The 22,529-nt window shown below is 49.6% G+C and overlaps 1 protein-coding gene across 18 annotated transcripts in view; it reads left to right on the top strand.

The window, feature by feature from the left end:
* The window catches only part of SLC39A11 (solute carrier family 39 member 11), a 351,433-nt gene that overhangs the window by 305,558 nt on the left and 23,346 nt on the right, over nt 1-22,529 (top strand). For 15 of the 18 annotated variants that reach the window (XM_074343597.1, XM_074343602.1, XM_074343601.1 and 12 more), the window contains one exon: nt 3,200-3,387. The exons of 2 other annotated variants lie outside the window; for them this stretch is intronic. In XM_074343597.1, coding sequence (XP_074199698.1) covers nt 3,200-3,387 — 188 coding nt within the window. Of the gene's footprint in view, nt 1-2,978; nt 3,388-22,529 lie in introns of those variants that run through there. One more of the 18 variants, XM_074343599.1, reaches the window with a different exon arrangement.

Here is a 22,529-nt window from a genome sequence, read left to right as displayed (position 1 = left end):
GTGACACAGACTTTTCTGTCCTCAACTCCCATTGCTGCCCTGTCCACCCTCCCGGACAGCTTGTTATGAGCAATGAGAGGTCGAGAGCAACTGCACTTTCCAGAGCAGACCGCTAAGGGGGTGATGGGCAGGGCTCGGGTGGGCGGCTGTGTTCATCTGGGCCGCTAAGAAAGGCAGCTAGGGCTCAGATGGCAGCTGGTTTGCCTGGTGGCATAGTAGCTGCCTTTAGGGGCTGTTTACAGGCATCCCTCAGTCCCTACTGCCATCCCAGTACCGAGATGAGGACACAGAGCCTGGGAATGGTCCCTGAGGGCACGCTTATGGCAGGTGGCAGATTTGCGGGAGCCTGTGAATTAACACCTCTGCCCACCCCTGCCTCTGGCAATCACGGGACACTCACAAACACTGACGTCCAATGAGTGCTTTCCTTGTGCAGATCCTGTGTGTTAGCTAATCCTTAAGCCCCCTGTGAGGGAGAGAGCACCATGCCCATTTCACAGATGCAGACTGTCCCCAAAGGCACACAGGGAGTGAAGGGCAGAGGCGGGATTTGAACCCAGGCAGCCTGGCTCTGGAGTCTGCCTTTGACCCTTACATGCTCCTGCCTCCCAAGTCACGTACCTCCCATGACCCTAGAGGCTTGAAAACCGCCTCCTCACAGGGGAAAAAGGAGATCAGCTCTGTTGTAAAAAAGTATCTCATCCCCATTGCGAACGCTCTGAGCCCTGGCTAGAGGAGTTCTGATTCCATTGTCAAGTCCGTCTTTAAAATCCTATCTCATTGGGAGCGTTGGGAAATAGAAGCAGGTGTAGAAACTCTTCAGGGAGGGCAAATTTCCTAGCCTATCTCCCTGACGGCAAATAGATACATTAAAGGTCGTGTTGCTGGTCACCCAGGGCATTTGTTGCTGCAATAAGAACCGTAATCCTTGCCAGGTGCCTCCATGCAGCCAGTGCCAAGGGAAGTAAGAGGAGGGAAGAGAAGGCTCCAAAGAGGTGGTACTGGATGCTCTGGGCTGTCATTGCGTCCTGACCCACTTCCAGCCTGACCCCTGGAAAGCGGACAGACAGGTGGGCTGGGTCCTTGGGAGGCTGGAACTTCCGAGCAAGAGTTACCTGCCTTACAAGCGAGGGAGGTGGTTGGCTGCTGGGAGCCCCAGGTGTCGTGTGGAATGGTAGCCCCCACCAAGGAAGGGATGTTGAGGTCCTAACCCCCCAGGACCTGGGAATGTCATCATCTTTGCCTTATTTGGCAGTAGGGTCTTTGCAGATGCAATTAGTTAAAGATCAGGTCACAGTGGATTAGGGTGGACCCTAAATTCGGTATGACTGATGTCCTCATAAGACAAAGAGAAAGACACACACACGCACACTCACACACAGAGGACAATGCCGTGTGACAACCAGAGACACACCGAGGGAAGACAGCCACGTGATGACGAAAGCAGAGGTCGGAGTGACTCAGCCAGAAGCCAAGAAATGCCGAGGGTGGGAAGGGCTAAGGAAGGCTCCTTCCCTAGAGACTTGGGGGAGTGGGTGTGGCCCTGCTTTTGAGCCTCTAGCCTCCAAGATCGTGGGAATAAATGTCTGTTGTTTTAAGCCACCCAGATTGTGGTACTTGGTTACAGAAGCCACAGGGAACTGATACACAGGGTCCCCCCACCCCGCTTTCCCTCTGCGTCTTCCAAGCCCCACCTGAGCATCACTCTTAACCACTTTTTTGTTTGTTTGTTTTTGTTTTGCAGGGGGAGGTAATTAGGTTTATTTGTTTGCTTAGTTATTTTGATAGCGGTACTGAGGATTGAACCCAGGACCTCGTGCATGCTGGGCACTCACTCTACCACTGAGCTCTACATCCTCCCTTGAGCATCACTCTTGAATCTGTCCTCTTCTCTGTCCCGATGCATCTTGTTTTCCCCACCCCTTTGATGGCCCTCATTTCCTATTACAAAAGGAGGTTCAGGTTCGGTTTTGTGTTTGTTTTTGTTTTTTTCCCTTAAGCCGCTCTCAGTTCACTTTGGACCCAACTGGAGGAAAGCAGTGGCTTTCTCCTTCTCTGAGCAGCCGCCTTCAGATGCTGGCCCACGGGATTCAGCGCTGTCCCCTGCATTGGAGCTATTAAACTGTTTAAGAAAGAGGCCTTTGTCATGGGGAACACGGCCCTCAGCTCAGAAACAAGACACAGATTGTGCCAGAAAACAAACAACAGGGAAAAAAAAAGGTCCAACCACAAAATTCTTTGGGACTTCAGTCATCAGCCTCACACTTGTTCTTAAAAGACACATTTCCTTTCTTCGGTGTAATTCCATCAGATAGATTGTCGGGTTTTTAATTCTGTCCAGCACCGAGGGCTGGGTGCCTCCACCCAGCTCCCCGTTCGCATGACGTCAGGCCTGCCTGCAGGTGGGGGAGTCAGAGGCGGCCATGGGGGAGCCAGGGGACTCAGGGCCTGAGTTAGGTATTTTTTCAGTACAGGGAAGGGAGAAGTGATTTAAAAAGTCACAGAGGCCAAGTGACAAATGTTTAATGATCTTGTAACTTGGCACTCAACTTGGGAAAGACCTCAGAGAGCCTCATCTCATGCAGGAGAAAAACAGAAGTAAAGTGACTTGCCCCAGGGTGCACCATTCCCTAACGTCAGACTGTCACTGCCTGCTCAGGACCACTGACCAAAATGCCCCTTGACCCGGCCTGGCCCTGGGAACTGCTTCAGCAGGTTGGCCTCAGGGCCCGCAGCCCGCTCCTGACCGCCAAGGGAGTGGGCCAGTGGGGCAGATGGAGGCTGGAGAGGAGGGGGCTTTCCCCGGGCCTCTGGGAGGGAGCCCACATCCTGGTCGTGAAAACAAATGCCCTCCAAGAAAGGGTTTTTTAAAAAGACAGGCAGACAAGGGTCTGAGCTTTCAGATGATGGCGAAGTGGGTGTTTGTCCTGACTTCCTTCTCCAGGTCCCGGATCTCTGCTTCTCCGTCTCTGCCTTAGGACCAGGCATGACATCCACCCCGGGGGCGTGACTGAGCACAGGTCCCCACCTCCGACGCTGAGTCAGCACTTGAGGTCCGGGGCAGGTTGCACTCCGCATCTTCGAGAGGCTCCCCTGTGCTGTGATGCACCGCACAGCAGGAGAACCACGCTTCTAGAAGGAAAGTGGAGAAGAGGGGCTTAGGGGACCCCATCCCCATTTCCACTGTCTCTTCCAAAAGGAGATATGCTGCCCAAGGCCATGGCTTTCCTCAGTCGGGGGAGAGGGGCACCGCTTCAGAGAACGAGCATCTCGCTGCAAGTGAATGTCAAGGAAAGAAACGCCGGCTTTTTAACCCAGGAGGGCGAATGATCACAGAATGGGCAGGACCTTATGCAAAGTGGAAACGCGAGGTCTTTTGTCCAAAAAGTAAGAAAAAAAGCTTTTTCCTTTTTCCCTGATGGCTCTCTCGACCTGCCATGGTGTTTCGTTTTGTTTTAGTTTTAGAATTTTTAATTGTGGCAAAATATACGTAGCGTCAAATTAGCCATTTTTAAGTGTCGGATTGTGCCGTTGAGTATGTTCGCATTATTGTACAACCATCACGACTCTTTATCTCCAGAGCTTTTCATCTTACAAAAGTAAAACCCTGTCCCCGGTAAACAGCAGCCCCCCATTTCACCCTCCCCCAGCTGCAGGCAACCACCGTTTTACTTTCTGTGTCTCTGAATGTGACTGCTCACTCTGGGTACCTCATACCAAGGGAATCATTTAGTCTTCGTCTTCCTATGATAGGCTGATTGCACTTCGCGTAACGTCCTCGGAGTTTATCCGTTTTGTAGGCTGTGTCAGAGTCTCCTTCCTTTTTAAGGCTGAGTAACGTTCCATTGTACGTATAGACCACATTCTGTTTACGCATCTGTCGTGGGTTGCTTCTGCCTCTGAGCTGTTGTAAACAATTCTGCAGTGAACATGAGCGCACAAATTTCTCTTTGAGACTCTACTTTCAATTTTGCTGTGTTTATATCTAGAGGTGGAATTGCTGTATCACATGGGAATTGATTTTTAATTTCTTTAGGAATTTTTTCACTTCGTTTTTTTTATCTGCCATTTCATGCTGTGCACCCTCGGGTTCCTGCTGTGTAAGATGCACGTACAGTATTGAAGTGAGAGTCATGTCAGACTCTTCACCTACGTGTGGTTCCCACCTTGATGCTCAGTTTCTGACCTGCGATTTATAGATCTCTGGCTGTGATTCCTTCAGCCTGGTTCTGATCCCATTGCCTGCTGGTCTGTGGGTACAGAAGTCCTCATCGTGCACGCACACCGCGGGCGCTGAGCCTCGTGGCCCCAGGCTCTGACCTCATGTTCTGCGTGCTTGAACCTGCTTCTTCTCCTCCACCTTTACCTTTGCGTGGACTCTTCGGAGTGTCTCATCTGCTTAAATTTTGAGCTGCTTCTCTGCTCTTCCCCATCCATGCTGCCCTTCTCCATTGTCCCCGTATCACCAAGATCTTGACTTTTGTATCCTGCCCCCCGCCCCAGACTTAACTCTTCTTATGTGCTCTTCTGTAACCCACTGACCTCACCTCTCCCCGTTACTCCTACAACGTCTTGTCTGTCCATATTGTTGGTCCTGGCTTTCCCTGGCCTGTCCCATCCTGCTGCTGCTGATCAGATCTCAGCTGTGATCCACGGTATTGACTGTCAAGGTAAAAAATTCAATTTGTGTCCCTCTGTGGTTTAGTTAAATACATGAAAGCATGTCCTTTGACTGAGGGTCTTTGTAGATGGAGTAACAAGGAAATGCTGCAGCTTTCCAGGGGAGGATTACCTTTAAGCTCTCTGGAAGGTTCCTCATATCACCCAGTAAAGCATTGGAAACCTTTCAAAGCAGACCGAAAACTCCAACCTCAGAATCACAAACACTGCTTTCTGGTAGGGTCATAGCCAAGGGTTTAGCTGGATCTAAGACATCCTGCAAATGTTCTTTGCTTATTGCCTTTTAGATTACTTTCTATTAAAAAAAAATGAGATGGGAAAAGGATAGATTAAATGAAATTGAGGGTAAGTAATAGGTATGTTTGGCAGAACAGATCACCCTGAGATTTCTATGTGTTCCCAGAGGAGCAACCAAATCAATTCGAATGGAAACAGCAATCAAAGCTACAATGAAAAATAAAGTTTTAGGGACCTAGAGGGAAAAAAAATCTGAGGATGCAGAGGAAGAGAACTCACCACATTGCAAGTGAATTTAATGAAAAGAAACACAATTAGACATATCCTGGAAGATTGTTTGAGTTACAAAAAGTGTCACAAAACCATCCAGTTAGGAAAAGCAGTTTACTTATGAAGAGATTAAATTCAGATTGATCAGAAATGAGGTCTGATGAAAAGGGACATTCACTGAAAGGATTTGGGAAATTAAGAACAAGAAAGCCTGCAGGCTCATGAACAACGAAAATGGGGTCTGTAAAATCTCACACTCACACGCACACATATAGTCACATACCTCATTCACTGTTTATACACGGATCAACAAGGCAGTTGTTCCATAATTTCTTTGCCCAACAACCACTGTCTACTGACTACACCTCTCTGTTAAATTTTAATTAACTGAGAGAGAGAAGATGTTTGGCTCAACTCATCTTTGTTCAGGGAGTGGCCATCAAACGACAGACACACACCAGCCTGTATCCACCTTGCGCTAGGTATCCACTCCTGGTCTGGCATGTGGGCACTCCAGACAGAAAAAGAGCTCAGCTCTTTCCTGGTCAAGCCAATGAACTGGAGAAGAAAAAGGACAAGTATCTGAGCCTGGGTTTCTTGGAGACCAGAACTTAAGGCAAAGCTGACATTCTACAATTTATTATTAGGAGCTACATTCCCGGGGACGTAGGAGTGAGGCAGGGGAAAGAAGTGAATGACACAGGGAAGGCAAGAAAGTAGATCCAAGGCATATCACCAGGCTGGTCACAGCTTCTCAAAAAAGCAATTCTCGATGCTCAGTCATGGGTGATGAAGAATGTCTTCAAGGAGATCCAGCAGAACTGCTGAGTCTCAGAACTGTCTGTTGGAAGGTGCAAAGGGGGTGGTAGAAGAAAGGACAAGCAATTTATCTCAAGACTCCTTCATCTCCGGCTTGCTTGGTCCAAGTCCACCTCCCCTTTGCTTCTGAATTGCATTACCTGTCCCTGCAGGGCTGCTGTGGCTTTAGTCAGACGGATGTGGGCACTTCAGCTGCCATAAGTCCAGGCTCCCTGGGTGAGAAATTGAGTCCTTGCTCCTCCCTGAGACCATCCCCAGTGTTGGGAGATGATGTGACAGACTGCAGTTGAGACTTTAGGAATGGCATGTTCTCCAGAGAAACAGAACCAGTAGGATATGTATAGAGAGAAAGGGATTTATTATAAGGAATTGTCTCATACAGTTGAGGTGGCTGGCAAGTCCACATTTGCCCTAAGGGCTGGCAGACTTGAGACCCAGAGGAGCCAATGGTGCAGTTCTAGTCCTGAGGCAGTCTGCTAGAGATTTTGTTTTCTTCCTCTGGGGAGGGTCAGTCTTTTTCTTCTAGTCACTCCTCCAACTGATTAGATGAGGCCCACCCATATTGAGAAGGGCAATCTGCTTTACTCTACCAATTAAGATATTAATCTCATCTAAAGACAGCCTCACAAAAACATGCAGAATAATGTTTGACCGCATATCTTGGCATCCCACAGGCTAGACAAGTTGGCACATAAAATGAACCGTCACACATGAGGATTTCTGGGGCTGCTCAAGAAATTCTCTGCCAAAGTCCAAAATTCAGGCAGAAATACAGGTAACTGGGGTGGAGCAGACTGGTCTGGTAGACGAGACTTGGCAAGCAAACCAATCACCATGTCTGGTACAAGGTGATTACTGTGTAGTTAGTTATTGTTCCACAGAGATTATCATTGATTGATTATGTGTTTATCTTTAAATTCTAGCAACTTGCCTCTTGCTGATAAAACCTTTATTATTTAAACTGGTTATATGTTGAGGGTTTTTTTTTTTTTTTTTTTTTTTGCCATACTTGAGAAGAATGGATACAAAGAGGTTTTAAGGTTGAACTTTAACTTGAAAACTATTATTCCATACCATAGATTTTGCCATCCTAATCATGTTCTCTTTGGTGGAAAGAAAATGAACCATGACCACATGACAATATAGCACAAGATACATGTGTGCCCCTGTGGGTGTGGGTGTTTTAAAGGGGATGATTGGGAATTTGTGCTCCTTATAAATGGAAATGATGATGTCTTAAGAGTTGCTTAAAGATGTGTGAGCTCTTCTTCTGTCATTCTCTTCCTTGGGGGATTCCTTATGGATTTCTGATCTACCCCACGGCCCCACCCCCATGTTCTTGCCTACATATATGTACTCGTCACTCAGGACAGGCCCACATTGTTTTCATTGTAATCATAACAAAATGGTTAATGATATAGTTTACATCCTCTTTTTCTTGCTGACTCTTGGAAATCTGGTGAGCATTTTCTACTTACAGCACATCTCAATTCGGATGTACCATGTTTCAGACACTCAACAGTCGCATGCATGGCTCCTGGCGGCCATATTGGATAGCGTAGCTCTCGGGCAGTCGTTCTGAACCTTGGCTGGACAATGGAGCCACCTTGGGACCTTTAAAACACTGATGCAGTGATTCTGATGTGATGGGGCTGGGCTGCTCAGGCTGAGGAGCCTTTTGGGTTGAGAACCACTGGTCTGCAGGGCACTCTTCTGGGAAGGAGAGTCCTTTCCCCGACTCTGACCAGACCTCTTCCCCTCCATCACCATGAGACTCACATTGTAAACAGAAATTAAGCAAGCTCTAACTTGGGTCATGGATAGAAGAAAAACAGAAACAGGATGGTATTAAATTCCTTCTGACAGGCAAGAGTGAACAAGCTGAATTCAGTTGTCTTCTGTGGGTCTGTTTACCAACAGACTCAGTAATTATTTGTTTTGCTACTGCCCTTTAAGCTTGCAGTGTGTTTCTTGGTCTCTGAGAATCAACAATCATTTAGAACACTGCAGATTTGGCGAGATACCCCACCCCCACCCCACCCTCGTGTTCCTTTGGGAGTTTCCAACAGGAATGAAAGGATTCCACGAGGATTCCTGATTCCTGGAGAGAACAGCAGAAAGACACAGGATAGGGGACCCCGGGTACTGTGACTTCTGCAGAGCCCATTTTTCTTTGCCTTGGACAAGCAAACTCCCCTCCACAAATAGAAACCAGTCCAGACAAACCACAGGGACTCAGGTTTCTAAACATATCCAGAAAAGATTGTTTCAGGGAAGTGGACATATGAGCCATGAGTAACTCAATCAGCGGGAAAACAAACACGGTGACGCCCCACATCTGAAACCCGGGGTGCCTGCCGGCAGCTGTTTGCCAGTTCCAGCAGCTCGCAAACCCTGGGGCCCCCATCTGCCCCGTTGATCCCTCACACCCGAATTAGACTTCCCAGGGCTGGTGCAGAGCTGGGAGCCACGCGTCTTGGGGAACAGAAAATTGCTGAAGGTTTTCTGGGGGCTATGAATCCAGAGGAAAATACACAGAGAATAGAACCATTGGGAGGAAGTGACACTTGCTTGATTTTTACTCTGTTGGGTGTTCTCAATCCAGAATTCAAAAAGAAGCATCTGGTTCAAGCGAAAGCTTTTTGCCGCAGTGAATATGTCTGGGAAGATGAATCTAATCAGCCTTGGCCACCAAGCTGGGCAGCTCTTCATTGGCTAGGATGTCAGACCCTTTATGTTGACCTTCAGGTAGAGGAGATGGGCCAACCTAGGCACCCTTATCCATCCAGCCTGTCAGCCATAGTCAACAACTGCAAATGGCCAGCTGCTGTCAAGGGTACAGTGTGGCTATGGATGGGAGGGTTGGTGCAGTTTGATGAATCATTCACACAAGAAAAATTTCATGAATTTACTAATAACATTCAAAGACAAGCTGCTGTGCCTATCAGTATAGTTCCTATAAAATCAGCCCCGTCTCTCATGGTCTCCTACAGTTTACTTTATCCTTTTAGATTAAGGTGTGGGGAGAGGGAAAAGGATCTCGATGGCCAACCTTTTCCCCACTCTGTTCCCAACCAGTATAATGTCCTTTTGCAACTATTTTAACAAGATATCGTTAGTTTTCATTTATGTCATGTGTCAGAAACAGAAACACAGTTCAAATTGTCTTCAGCCAAAAAGAGAACATGCTGGTTCACAGAGCTGAAGACTCCAGGGAATCTGACTTCAGGAACAGTTTGATCCAGGGCCACAAATGGTAACACCAGGCCTCTCCTTATTTTTCTCTCCCTTAGCTCTGCTTTCTTCAGTGGTGGCTTGCTTTTCAGGTTCTACATGGTGACAAGATGGCTTTCTGCTAACAGCTCTCGTCCTATCTCCTTCCAAGTTCAAGTCCAACAGAAATAGTCTTTTTCAGTAGCTCCCTTGGGGTCTAATTAGACTGAATGATACCATATATGCCCCCTTGAGTCAATTACTGGGACTAAAGGATAGAACTAAATCCATTGTCCAGAGTAAGATGATAATCTGCTTTCTGGAGCTTGGAAAGGAGCCTCAGCTGAGCTCCATGGACTGAGAGTCGGGGAGGAGGGTTCCCCAGAGAGAACGCCTGGTCACTCTAAGGTGTGAGAGGGGGCCTTCATACTCTTGGTTCTTCACGGTTGATTCCGCTCGTCCTTCTTGGATGGAATCACACAGAGAGATGGTGCTTTGGCTGTTTTTGGTGACAGTGTCATTGCTGTCATGCATAGAGGCTCCCATCAAATTCAGAGCCTCTCAGGACCCACTGGAGATCAGATTGAAGAAAAGTACTTGGTAAACTGCCCAGCACTTTGCAAACTCAGAGTGTGCAGAAGACCTCTTTTCCTGCAATTCCTTAGGACCTGTGAAATTAGCTGCTTCCTTTAACATCTTTAGTCTAAATGCTGAAGAATTGGGGGAGTCATTCTCCAGAGAGGTAGCCTAGCTCGGTGTTATAAAGATGGACTCTGAAACCGCCCTTCCTGAGTCCAAGTCTAGGCTCTGCCATTGACAAGCTGAGTGGCCTCGAATAAATTACTCAACTTCGCTGTGCCTTGGTGTCCTCATCTGTAAACTGAGGATGAGAAGATTGTTTCCCTCGTATTAATGTTAGTACACGTCAAGCTCTCAGAACAGTGTCTGGCACATGGCAGATACTTCAGAGTAAAAATAATAGCTTTTACTATTATAAAGTGGGCTCCTCTGTTTAGGGAAATTAATTTCTAAGTCTCTCCCAAAGAGATACTGAGGAGGAAGGTAGCTAAACTTTTCCTACATTCATTCAGAGTCTTGGTCTCTAAAAGCTTTGAGTCCCTCATGGTTTGCGAAGGGATGTCACCATTTTCCCAAAAGGATTTCAAGACAGGATCTGCCCGACCTCTAGTCTTATAAAAACTGCTTTTGTGCATCAGAAAAGTGGTTCAGAACAAGAAAATCTTACTGTGCGAGCCTCACAGACCTGTTGTCAAGACAAAGAATAGGGGTGACACGCTTGGAGCCCTGTGGGGCAAAGATGGCCTGAAATCCTGACCTGTGGGCATGGACCCTGCTGTCTCGCCTTCACCCAGGCAGGAAGATGCCCCTTCGAAGGCGTCCTTTTGCCTGCGTGTATTCCGACTCCAGTAGTTCGCCCATCTCTTGCCCGCCCCCCCGACCCCCCAGAACTGCTATAGTTAAAAGGCCATCAGCTCTGCCTGTCAGGACTTGGCCGTAAAGTTTCTGCAGGTTGGAACTTGAGTCTAGAGGGATTTGATTTTGCTACGCAGGGTTTATGTTGCTGTCTCTCTCCCTCCCGAAGCACAGACACAACAGGAACATTGGTCCCACAGGCGGGACTTTTTAACGCCTCATGGTTTGGAAAGGATCCACCCCTGATGGAAAGCCCCTAACATTTCAGGAAAAGTTTATGAAATGAATCCTAGTGGGAGGAAGAGGCAGGAGAAGGAAGACCTGACAATCCACAGCTCTGCGCCTGGTGACGGGAGGTAACAGAGCTCAAGAGCTCAAGCAGCCCATTTGAGTCTTCTTTGCCCACCCTGGACTCCCAAACCCACAAGGATGGCTGGAACCCATTCTTGAAATTCCTTGGAAAAGAGAACTTCACATCCTCCCCCAAGGCATCCTTCCTGCTTTCGTGCAAAAGCTTTGGCCAGCACTGGGCGCTGTCCATCTCTCGGATGGGTCGTCTGTGTTGTGGGGTGGCTGTCGTGTCCACTGCAGGGGGTTTATCCTTGACCTCTACCCACTATGTACCGGAAGCACCCCTCCCCACTGTCACGACAACCCAAGATGTCTCCAGACGTTGCCCAGTGTCTCGGGCCCAGGGTGGGTTGAGAACCACTGCCATAGATGGTACATCCTTAAAATATTTCAAGACCTACTATGCACCAGGCACTGTGCCAGGTGCTAGTTAGAGAAGAAACAGTAGTTTCTTAATCTTGGACCCAGAAGAACAGAGTTAAAATCACTTGCAAATGAGTGTAAATGCGTGGAGTGTGGATTGGTGCATCTGGGGTATATCTGTGATCTGTTCACACTGAGAAGTGGCTCTGTTCCGTAAACTGAGTCACTTTGTGTCCTCCAACAGAGCTCTCCCTGGCCCTGAGGCCCTCTTACCCAGCTGCCCCCGAAAACCATGCCACAGGCGCCCCCCTCGGTGGAAAGGGAGCAGCTGCTCCCAATCTTCCGTGGACCCACACATCAGAGGCTTGGCCGCCTTCTTCCCCGCCTCCCTCTCTCCAGGCAGAATTCCAGGTCTCCAGCCTCCCCCTAGGCATTGTGGGGAATGCCGAAATCATGCCAAACATCTGGATGAGAACAGCAAGATGCGGCCGACGCTTCCCAAGTTTCCAAACTCTGCCACTGGGATGGAACGCGCACGTGGCCCCGCCGCCGGGCCGTCACAGCCGTGGGGGATTGGGAGCTTCAGGCTGCGGTGGGGCCGCATGCTTCAGCTCCGCCCCCCCCCCTTGCCCTCCGTTGGCTCCCTTTGGGCTATTTGTACGTCTCTTCTACTAGAACCTGAAGACAGGGCTTGTGCCATCCTGACCCCTGTGCCTCCTTTCCCGGGAGTCCCCAGGCCCCCACTTTTGTGGTACTGTATCTAGGGGATGCTCAGAAACCAGTAAATACATCTAGATGTTTGATGTTACATCTATAAATAGTCAAATGTGCCTATTGGCATTAAAATTTTTTTATTGAAGTCGAGTTGATTTGCAATGTTGTGTTAGTTTATGGCGTACAGCATCATGACTCAGTTACACATGTATATTCTCTTTCATATTTTTTGTCACTGTAAGTGATTGCAAGCTATTGAATATAGTTCCCTATGCTGTACAGGAGGGCATTTGTTGTTTATCTATTTTGTATGTAGTAAAAAAGAATGAAATCATGCCATTTGCAGCATCATGGGTGGACCTAGAGATGATCATACTAAGTGGCGTAAGTCAGACAGAGAAAGACAAATACCATATGATATCTCTTGTATGTGGAATCTAAAAAAAAATAAATGACACACATGCCCACTGGCATTTTAAGTTTCCTTCAGACCATGTGGTTCCTAAGCCATTCATTCTCCAAAGATTGTTCTCATCTTTGGAGATGTTCTCATTCTCCAAAGATCCGATGGAAATGACTTTATGAGTCTGAGATATTTAAAGATCACCTCTCCACCTGACAGAAAACGATCTAGAAAATCTGAATCAAGTTCCTTGTCTCGGTCAAACTCATCAGAACGAGCACAGGATGCAAAGTATGAACTTTGAATTAAAGCAAAAGGTGGACACAAACATCACTCATCTCCTGGCAAAGAAGCCAGCGACACGGTGGCGTTGCACCCTTGGAAGGGGCCACCTGAGACATGTTGACATGAAACCAAGGCTTTCATGCTCTCGACCTTCCTCTCCCAAGAGCTCCTGTTCTCACAGAAACCCCGGAGCTCATTCGCTTTCTGGCCCTGGGTGAGCTCTCAGGGGTGCGGCTCCGGGGCCGGCTCACCCCCCCGTGGGGTGTCCCGTGGACTGATTTTCAGGTGTGGGACTCCATCCAAACCCAGATTGTGAAAACGGCCCTCCTGAAGGATGAACGTACCTGGCAAACCCAGAGCTGGTGACTTCGGGATCTCAGCTGCCCGTCCCCGGCCGGTTAAGGTGAATCACATGTGGCGCAGATAACAGCACAGAGAAGCACAGATGGCTTTTGTGCCCTAGTCCCTTGCTGACAGCGTTCACTGCACCGGCAGCTCTTGCCAGCCAGCCTCTATCTCGGGGTACCCAGAGACCTTGAAAAGCACGATAGACAGCTGTTTGTCCGGAGAGTTTACAGCAGGGCCTCGAAGCCGCCAATGGGTTGGACCCTCTCTGGAAACACCTCTCAGCCTTAGAGGGCAGGGACAAGGTGGGCAGCTGTTAATGAATGACATTAATAAACAGGTCCCAGCACACACTGTGGGGACCTCCCAAAGCCCCTCTCCCTTTGTCCTGCTCTAGGATTCCTAGGGCTAAGAGACCAGTGCCCCGCCTCCCCCACCTCCAGCAAAGTCTAGAATGATTTCAGTCCCCCGGCCAAAAACCCACTCCCAGAGGGACCCCTGGAGGAACCCAGCCAAATGCTCACGCCGGAGAAATATCTGAACTTAGGAGGTAATGTCAGCTCCGTGGGAGCAGGGACCCGGCCTGCCCACGCTGGACAGCGTACGGCACAGACACTTCTGTGGAATGAATGAATGAGAGCAGAGGGAGATTTCAGCCATTGCCTTTCAGCCAAGGTCCTTTTTTCTTATTTAAATTTTTACCATGAAACATTTGAAACAAACATACAGGACGAAGAATACTGCAATCGTAAATTCCCATATGCCCAGCACCCAGCTTCAGTCATTATTCAGTCCGAATTACCTCTTATCTGTGTACTTTTTTTTGCTTATATAATGGAAATCTGCAAAGATACACGAAACTAGGAGCCTACTGTAATGAGCCCCACGGGTGCATCGCCCAGCTCCAACAATTGTCGACAGCAGCAACCCAGCTGCGCTGTGCTTGAAACACCGTGACAATTTTAGGGCCACCTGTTTGGAAAGTAACCAAATCAGTGTATTTCTGAGCTGCTCCCAGAGAGACAAAACTAGCGTCTTACAATGATACCCAACTTCCTTACTGGAAAGGGACCCAGAAAATAGCTTTTTCTTCTCCCTTTGGTCTGAAAGGCAGTCCCCTAACGTGTCAGCCTGTGCCCGAGTAAACGCAGACATGGAGACGTATATATAGCAAAGCACTCCACCTCCAGCAGGTCATTATCTGTGTTTATCTTATCAGGATACTACTAAGCCTAAGCCGGGCCCACTTAGAACAAGGAGTTTAGTCTTTGCAGCCGGGGCTTCTGGTCCTAGTCACCAGTTCAGTTTATAAATCCAGTGTCCCAGGCGGAAAACAATTTGAAAGGCAACATTGTTTCTGGACAAGGCAGTAACTGTGATAATGGAGCTTGGGTGGCTCCTGTCTGGTAATAAATTGCCGGGGTTGCAGCCAGGGGGCTTGGCAGAGCGCTGGGCCCTGCGTTTTCTCCTTCCTGAGCCCATCCCAACGGCCACGTCGAGATCAAATCAGATGGGAGAGTATTTCCTGAGCCCCTGGGATCATGGGGAGGTGGGGTCTGCTCTTAGCGGTGTGATCCCCGCCAGGGACACATCCCGAGCCGGGACTCCATACTTCTCAGGGGGAGAGCTCAGCCGTGGTGATCTGATCCAGGGCTTTTCCCTGCGGTATAGCAAACCCGTTGTTCTGGACGCTTGTATTTTTGGCTTCTTTGAGATGTTTGGGTGGCAGTGGGCACTGATGGAGATTGCGGGAGGTTCGGTGAGCCAAAGACTCTCCCATATTCTGGGTCCCTATTGGGAGCGGATGAAGAGAGATGCCTTCATCTGGGAGGAGGTGGAAGTTTTTGCGGTAAAATGACACACACAAAAGCACTTTGCAAAACCACAAAAGGCCATGTAAAAATTGCTGGCATTGTTATGAGCAGAAAGACACAAGAATGCTTTGTGCACAGAGCAGTAGAATGCGTTGGGCTCTGAGCCATGGTCCCCAGTTCTGTGTACAAAATGTCAATGCTGAAACATTTCTCACGAGGCGGGTGCAGTGAGAAGTTGATAATATACATAAAGCATCTGGCTCAGAGCAGAACCCTTGGCGGGGCTCAAAAAATGTGGGCAATGATACCTGAACAAGAATATTAGCTGTAATATATGTGTATAATAAATACAGGTTCACGGAGGTGCTGAAAAGAGTGAGTAGGTCTGGGTGGGTAAACTGGAAGGTTTTTGGTGGGGTATGGCAGAAAATTAGAAGATGTACATGGAAATAAGAGTCAGGGGCACTCACCAGGAATTAACACAACACTGTAAACCGACTATACTTCAATAAAAATAAATAAATAAAGGGAAAATTTAAAAAAAAGAGTTTGGGGCACTGAGTGTTCCGCTGAGAAGTACGGGTTTTTACATTAGGCCGGGGACCGTCCCTGGAGGCTTCTGAATCAGAAAAGCAGGGAGAGGAGCGTCCTTGCAGCCCAGGGGAAAAGAGGAAAAGGCTTTGGAGTCTGATCTCAGTTTACACATGCAAGTGTCACTTAACACACCAGCCTCTGGTCGTTGATCTGTTGCAGGAGACGTCATAGCAGCCACCTCACACCCTGCAGCAGTCCTGGCGGGCACCTGGGGTGGGTTGCAGGGAGGAGCGACCAGAGGCAGAGGCCAGAGTCAGGACCCAGGTGAGGACGGGACGTCCGCCGCACTTCCCATCCCTGAGACCTCCGCTGAAATGCCCCGCCTTCCCCTCCGCCCCCACCCCACCAGCCAACCTGCTTCCTCCTGAGCCCTTCGCAAGCTGTAATTACACATACTTTTCTCTCTCCTTAATTATTACCTGTCTCCTCGCAGACTCTTTGCCCCACGCTAGGATCTGTCTCTCCACACCTGGCGTCCAGGTGTTACAGACGCCCTCCCCTCTCTGTACCGGTCTCCCGTGGTGGCCAGAACAAATTGCCACTTGCTGGGTGGTTTAAAACAACGCAAATGGATTCCCTCATAGTCTGGAGGTCAGGAGTCTGAGAGTGAGGTGTCGGCAGAGCCACCCTCCCTCTTAAGTCTCCGGGGGAGAACCCTTCCTTATCTCCTCCGGCTTCCGCGGGCTCCGGGTGACTCCTGGCTCTTGGCAGCCTCATTCCAGTCTCGGCTTCCATCTCCACACGGCCCTCCTTCTCCCTGTCTTTCTGCGTGCCTCCTCCGTCTGTTGCTTGTGAGGACACTTGTCATTGGATTTAGGGCCCTTCCAGATCATCTCAGAGCCTTAACTTAATTACACCTGCAAAGACCCTTCCCCAGAATAAAGTCACGCTCACAGGTTCAGGGACGTGGACATTTCTTTTTGGGGACCACTGTGTGGTCCCCGCCTCTGAATATTCATGCCTTGTGATCATTTTCCTGCCACCTGTCCTCAAACAGTCGTAGAACCACTGGAGGTGGCAAAGAAGGAAAAGACCAAGCAGCACGGGGGCAGCAGCCCCCCTCCGCCCCTCACAAAGCACCAGCTGCCGCCCCACAGCAGACGGGTCGTGGGGGGCCTCACACACTGGGGCCTCATCTGGTTCAGGGTCTGTAGCCCAGCAGAACTGGCTCTTTCTTGAGGCATTTCAGAGCCAGCTCAGCACAAGACCAGAGGCTCCCCAGTGATGAAGGCCGCGGCGGGGAGCGCTGTGGAGGCTTCGTAGCAATGGTGGGGTGGTGAGCAGCCGAGTCCAAGGGGACTGATGTCTGAGATCATCTGGGAGACGGTTCCGCGGAAGCCCATCAAACGGGAGCCAGAGCAAGAAGCTGCAGAGGACGCCAGGGCTCGGGGAATGTCCCAGAGCAGCCAATTCCAGCTTTTCTGACTGCAGTTAACGTAAATCAGAAAACCTGGCAACCTCAGAACCAGCACTGTCTGCAGTTTACATTTACGTCCCGCAGCCCGGCAGTGACGTCGCTGTGGAGTTTGTGAAGTCGGGCACGCAGCATCCAGAAGCCCTGGCCTTGGTCTTGGAAGCCCGGTGCATCCACGCTCAGCAGGTGAGGGTCCGGTGCTGCCTCAGCGCCTCCCAGGCTCTGCTTCCTGGAGAAAGCGGCCGCGAGCCCCGGCTGCAGGCTGGGGACCCCAGCAGCAGCTCCACTCTCTCCTCTTCCTCTCCTTCCCCCACAACCCCCTGAGCATGACCCACAGACTGAGACTGTCTCCTCGAGAGTCAGGGCAGGAAGGAAGGCACCATCTATTTCTACAAAAAGCCAGAGTGTGAACGTTTTAAGCTTTGTTGCAGTTGCACAGCTCTGCCCTTGGAGTCCCAAAGCCGCCATGGGCGTTGTAAATGGATGAGGGGTGTCTGGGCGCCAGTAAAACTCTATTTGCAAAAACGGGGCAGGTTAGATTGGCCTGTGGCCTTCGTTTGTCGACCCTGATGGAGACAGTGGGGAGGGTTTCTGAGCCGAGGAACAGAGTGACGAAATCTGTGCTCTGGGAAGACAGCTGTGGCAGCCGTGGGTGGCAGAGACGGGCCAGGGGCTGGGAAGACCGGAGTCCCCTTTTCTCGGGGCCTGTGTCAGCTGGTGGACTCAGCACTGCTGAGTATGTAGGAGTCTTCCCAAGGTAATGCGGTATCTTTCACTCTTCTGGAAGGCAGGATGCTTGCTACTCCGGGACCACCCAAGGAACGGACGGTTCATTGATCTGATTTTGAAATAAAATATTTTAATAACATTTACAGGCTCTCTCCAGGCCAGGACCCACCCAGCATCTAGGCAGATTCTGGTTCAAGAGCTCTTTGTGGGCAGCTCTGCCAGCCTCCACGTCTATTTTGATTAAAGATGGGAGGGAGAGAGGGAAGGAAGTTCCTCAGGCCACGAGCACGTTGGACGGTCGGCTTTGGAGCTGTGCGGCCTGGGAGGACCCAAGAGCTCACACACCCTTTTGGGGCCGAGAGGCAGTCGGAGAGGCGGGTGGGCCCAGTGAGGAGTGGCTGGAGTACGTGCCTCACCGGGAGGCTCACCCTTTTGACCTAGATTGGAGGTGGGGGCGCCTTTGAATTCTGACATTCGTACCTCTTTTCTTCCGTTTTTGTCTGAGGACTCTCCCAACTTTAAAATTGATCCAGATGTTTGGTTTATATGAAGGTACTTGGCACAGGATCAAACCCACGGAATGCTGACAGAATTGAATATTCTTGTAGTGCCGGTGGACCCCGATTGTGTACCATCCTGCCACTTTCTTGGCACGCAGGTCTTACCTGAGAAAGCGGACCTGGGAGAGGTCAGAGCCCAGTTCAGGCGAGGAGGAGGAGAGAGTCGACAAGATGCTGCTGAGAAATGCAGCCGTGACCTTCCTCTCTGCATCTCCTCCTCCCTCGAGCCCACAGCTCACCAGGGCGCACAGGGTCTCAGGAACGTCGAGTGCACGTGTGCAAATCTTAATATTCCTCTCTCTCCTCACCCAATCCCATCTCATTGCCCTGGGATTTGAGCAGTTTTACAAAAATGTGCTCAGCACAAACGGATAGCCATGTCATCGAGGTAGGCAGGGGGATGGATGGCAACGCCCGGTCAGGCCAAAGTTCCTGGGTTCAACAGGAGAGATCCGTCCCCTGTCTCCCGATTCCTCAAGGCTGGAAGTTACAGCTCCTATTTAGCCCCGTTGACCAAACTTTGACAGTGTCATAGCTGGAAGAGAAATATCTGGTCCGGAAATCCAGGCGTATGCAGGATTTTAGAGATCACGTTCAGGAATGAAAGGCACCTGCATGTGGACATGACTCGCACGTGAGTCTAATGCATTTACAAGCTCAATTCATACAGTTTCCGCTTGTGCCTAAGTCTCCAGAACGCCGCGAGTTCACGATTGTGATGCTAGCGGAATTAATCTTGAACAGCTGAAATTAGTTAACACACTGTTTCAGTTCCAAACACCTTCGGATCCAGCCACGGGAACGTCAGCCTTCTGAAGCCCAAAACTTTAGCTCTCGCATTTTTGGCGCAGAATGGATGATCAATAAATCTTGAGCCCATAGATGCATCTGAGTCTGCTGGTGGGGCCCCAGTCGTCAGTTTCTGAATGGTGGTACTAGCTAACCCTTACAAACTGATTGTAAATCTCAGAGGGGCCAGACCCACAGTCCGGTGGGCTATAGGTGTGTAGAAGGCACCGGGAACACAGCGCAATACATTTTCTATGGAGAGAAACGGGTACAGAGAACGTAGTAACTTGCCCAAGGTCAGTGCTAGGAGATGGTCGAGCCAGGGCTTGAGCTGAGAGTCTGCTCGAAACCTCTTCTCCACACCTGGCCGCCCTCAGGGAGGACTGTGCTTCTGAATCACCTGGTGAACGTGTTCGACAGACTGCGTCCCCAGGGAGCCAGCATCCAATCCCTCACCCCCAGGCTGCCCTTGTGGTTCATATCTCCATTTATGGACTTGCTCCTTTGAGATGAGGCTTCAGGAGATCTTGAGATCTCGATGAGAGCCCTGGACACACGTGGGATGGCATGGTAGCTACCAGCTGACCTGGCCTGGGTTGAGCTGGTTGTCCAGCATGAGGTCATGGCTGCACCGTCTCCAGTTAGAAAAGTTGCATTGTCTACCCAGAGAATATTAACATCTTCAGTTTCCACCCGGCCCTCCCATAGCCTGGCACCGGTTTCCATCTTCAACAATGGCGATGCTCTGTCCTCTTCATTCAGGCATCTGAGAGCCTGTTCTTGTTCTCCTGGGTGCCTGCAAAGCACAGCTTCCTTATTCAGAGGGCGGAAACAGGCCCCGGCAGGCCCGGGAGAGATCTGGGGCGTCAAAGCACACTTGTCTTCCCTTAAGTTCAAGTTAATCAACCCAGAGCACTTGACAATCAGCTCAAGTGGCCTCGAAAGCTCTGTCGGGTTCTTCCTGATTTGTAACCAGCTTGGGTCGTCCGACTGGAGTCATGCAGGCTTTTCACACAAAGCAGCCCTCTGAAGCCCGCGGTTAGAGGCAGAATGCACCCAGGGTTTAAATCGTGACTCTCCAGGGGGTGTGTGGCCTTGGGGATGTCACTTAGCCTCCCAGAGCCTCAGTTTCTGCTTGTATAAAATTGGGATAATTCTACCTACTTGACCAAGATTCTGGAGGCCCAGCCACAGAACAGATGGAGCATTGAGCTCAGCCTGGGCACGCACTCGCTTAGGAAAAGGCAGCTATCATTTAGAAATATTTTAAATATTTGTATAAATACAAATATGTTTAGTTTTTATTTTTAAAATTCTTAAATTTTATGTTTTTTTATTAACGTACAGTCAGTTACAATGTGTCAGTTTCTGGTGTACAGCACAATGTCCCAGTCATGCACAAATATGTTTAGTGTTTTATTAACAGTAAAAGGCTGTTAGGATCTCTTATCGCATCATGATTGGCATTAGGGACCTTCCCTTACCTGAGCCTCATCCTCACGGGGGTCTGTGGTTCCACTGCTTAGAATCTCTGAAGTTTCAGCAGTGATTTTCAAAGCTCTAGACTTTCTATGGTGGGAGTGGGGAGCCAGGCTCTGCTCTCATCTGTTTTAAATATTGTGTCCCTACCCACGACTTCTCTGGAACAAAAGGATTCCCCAGCCTGATGAATTTGGAAAGTAGCTGTTCTGGAAGCCTCTTGAGAGTCTGTTTACTCTTTAAAAAAAATTTTTTTTTTATTTTTTAAACTGAAGTACAGTTGAATTACAATGTTGTTAGTCTCAGGTGTACAGCAAAGTAGTTAGGTATATATATAAGTAGATATTTTATGCCTATATTTTCAGATGCTTTTATATTTTGAAAGAACATATAAAAAGAATATATTCTTTTTCAGATTCTTTGCCATCGTAGGTTATTACAAAACACTGAATATAGTTCCCTGTGCTCTACAGTAGGTCCTTGCTGTTTATCTATTTTATATATAGTAGTGTGTATATATTAACCCCATACTCCTGACTTATCCCGCCCTCAGCCCCGAGAGTGTGTTTACTCTTTTAGCAATTTGCTTGTCTGGCCACAAAGCGATGCGATGAATGCTTTGCCCGGTAGCACCAACACTCTCCAACTTTCATTGCAAGCGGCAGAGGGATGGCCTGAGTGACCTGTAGAGGTCCCATTATGTCCCTGATTTGATGACACTCGAATTTAAACCTTCTTTACTGCAATTTAAGCCTATTCAGAAGGGAAAGCTGGTGGTTGGCAGTCTGCTTGTAACCCCCACTTATAAACTTGAAGGCATCCCTAATTCCTGCCTGTGGGGCACACCAAGACTGGTATCTCAGGTGGGCATCCTGGGTGGTTCTATCTTGGGCCACAGCCGGGCATTCACAGCAGCAGCTGGAGAAGAGATGGGCGGAGGCGTGGCCCTGGGACTCAGCCTCCTCCCTGGATGGAAGCACCCAGGTGCAGACGCTGAGAGGAAGCTCCACCAGCCAGGCCGATCCTGGGTCTGCGGGGAAAGGCCCCAGGCAGGAGCGGGGACAGCTGTCTTTACCAGCGAGAACCCGCGAAGAGTAACGTGTCATGTGGGGTCCTGGAGGCAGGTGGAGCGTGACGGTGGCGGGATCCAGGTTTGAGCATCATTTGAAGGTGCAGGCAGACTGCAGTCGGCTTTGGGAGATTTTGTCGCCACCCAGCAGGACTCTAGACATCAGACGATGGTTCAGAAAGGACTTGGGCTCTTGGAGCAGGGACAGGCGACAAAGAGCAAGTAAGATTATTAGGCTCCAATCCTAGCAAAACTCAGCAGCAGGCAGGAAGCTTGCCAACTACAGAGCTGAGTTGCAGGGACTCATTCAAGTTTCAGAAAAGGACAGATGCCCTGTTTGGAGAACAGCAAAGAGGGGATGTTGGCTCTCACGTTATTGGACTGGAAACCCCTAAGTGTCTTGTGTGTTCAGTCAGGGTTGGTCCTGGTGGCAAGAGTAGGGCCTGCAGGGGTGGGTGACCAGGAGTCCAGCATGGAGAGATCTGATGCAGAGGTTGAAAATCTGGCTGCTTTGGAAGCAGAAACTTGCCCGTGTTCTCAAACCATGGCCTGATCCTCGCCGAGCATCTTGCATCTGTGTTGCAACGGAGCCCACGCAAAAAGCACGAGCGGCCTGGTTCAAACCCATTATGGAAACTAAATCGTGCCACGTTCCTGAGATGAATTATCTTGGGGCTCGTTGCATTTGGAATAAAGTTCACGTTCACTCTCCCCGTCCTTCAGAGGAGTCCGGCCACACAGGACTTCCATAAATGTCTTGGACACACGAAGACCTTGCTCACCTTTGGGCCTTTATTCAACCTCTTTCCTCGGCACTGAACTCTCCCCCCGCCCGACCCCGCCCTGCCCCGATGCTCACTCTCCAAGCTGCTCCTCCCCCTCCTCCCATTCTTCAGATCTCAGGTTCAATTTCATCTCTTTGAAGAGTCCATCCCTAACCGCCTCTAAGTTAGGTCCTGTCCTGAAG

The sequence above is a fragment of the Camelus bactrianus genome, chromosome 16, assembly GCF_048773025.1.
Source record: "Camelus bactrianus isolate YW-2024 breed Bactrian camel chromosome 16, ASM4877302v1, whole genome shotgun sequence".
NCBI lineage: Eukaryota > Metazoa > Chordata > Mammalia > Artiodactyla > Camelidae > Camelus > Camelus bactrianus.
This window is presented reverse-complemented; position numbering and strand designations above follow the sequence as displayed.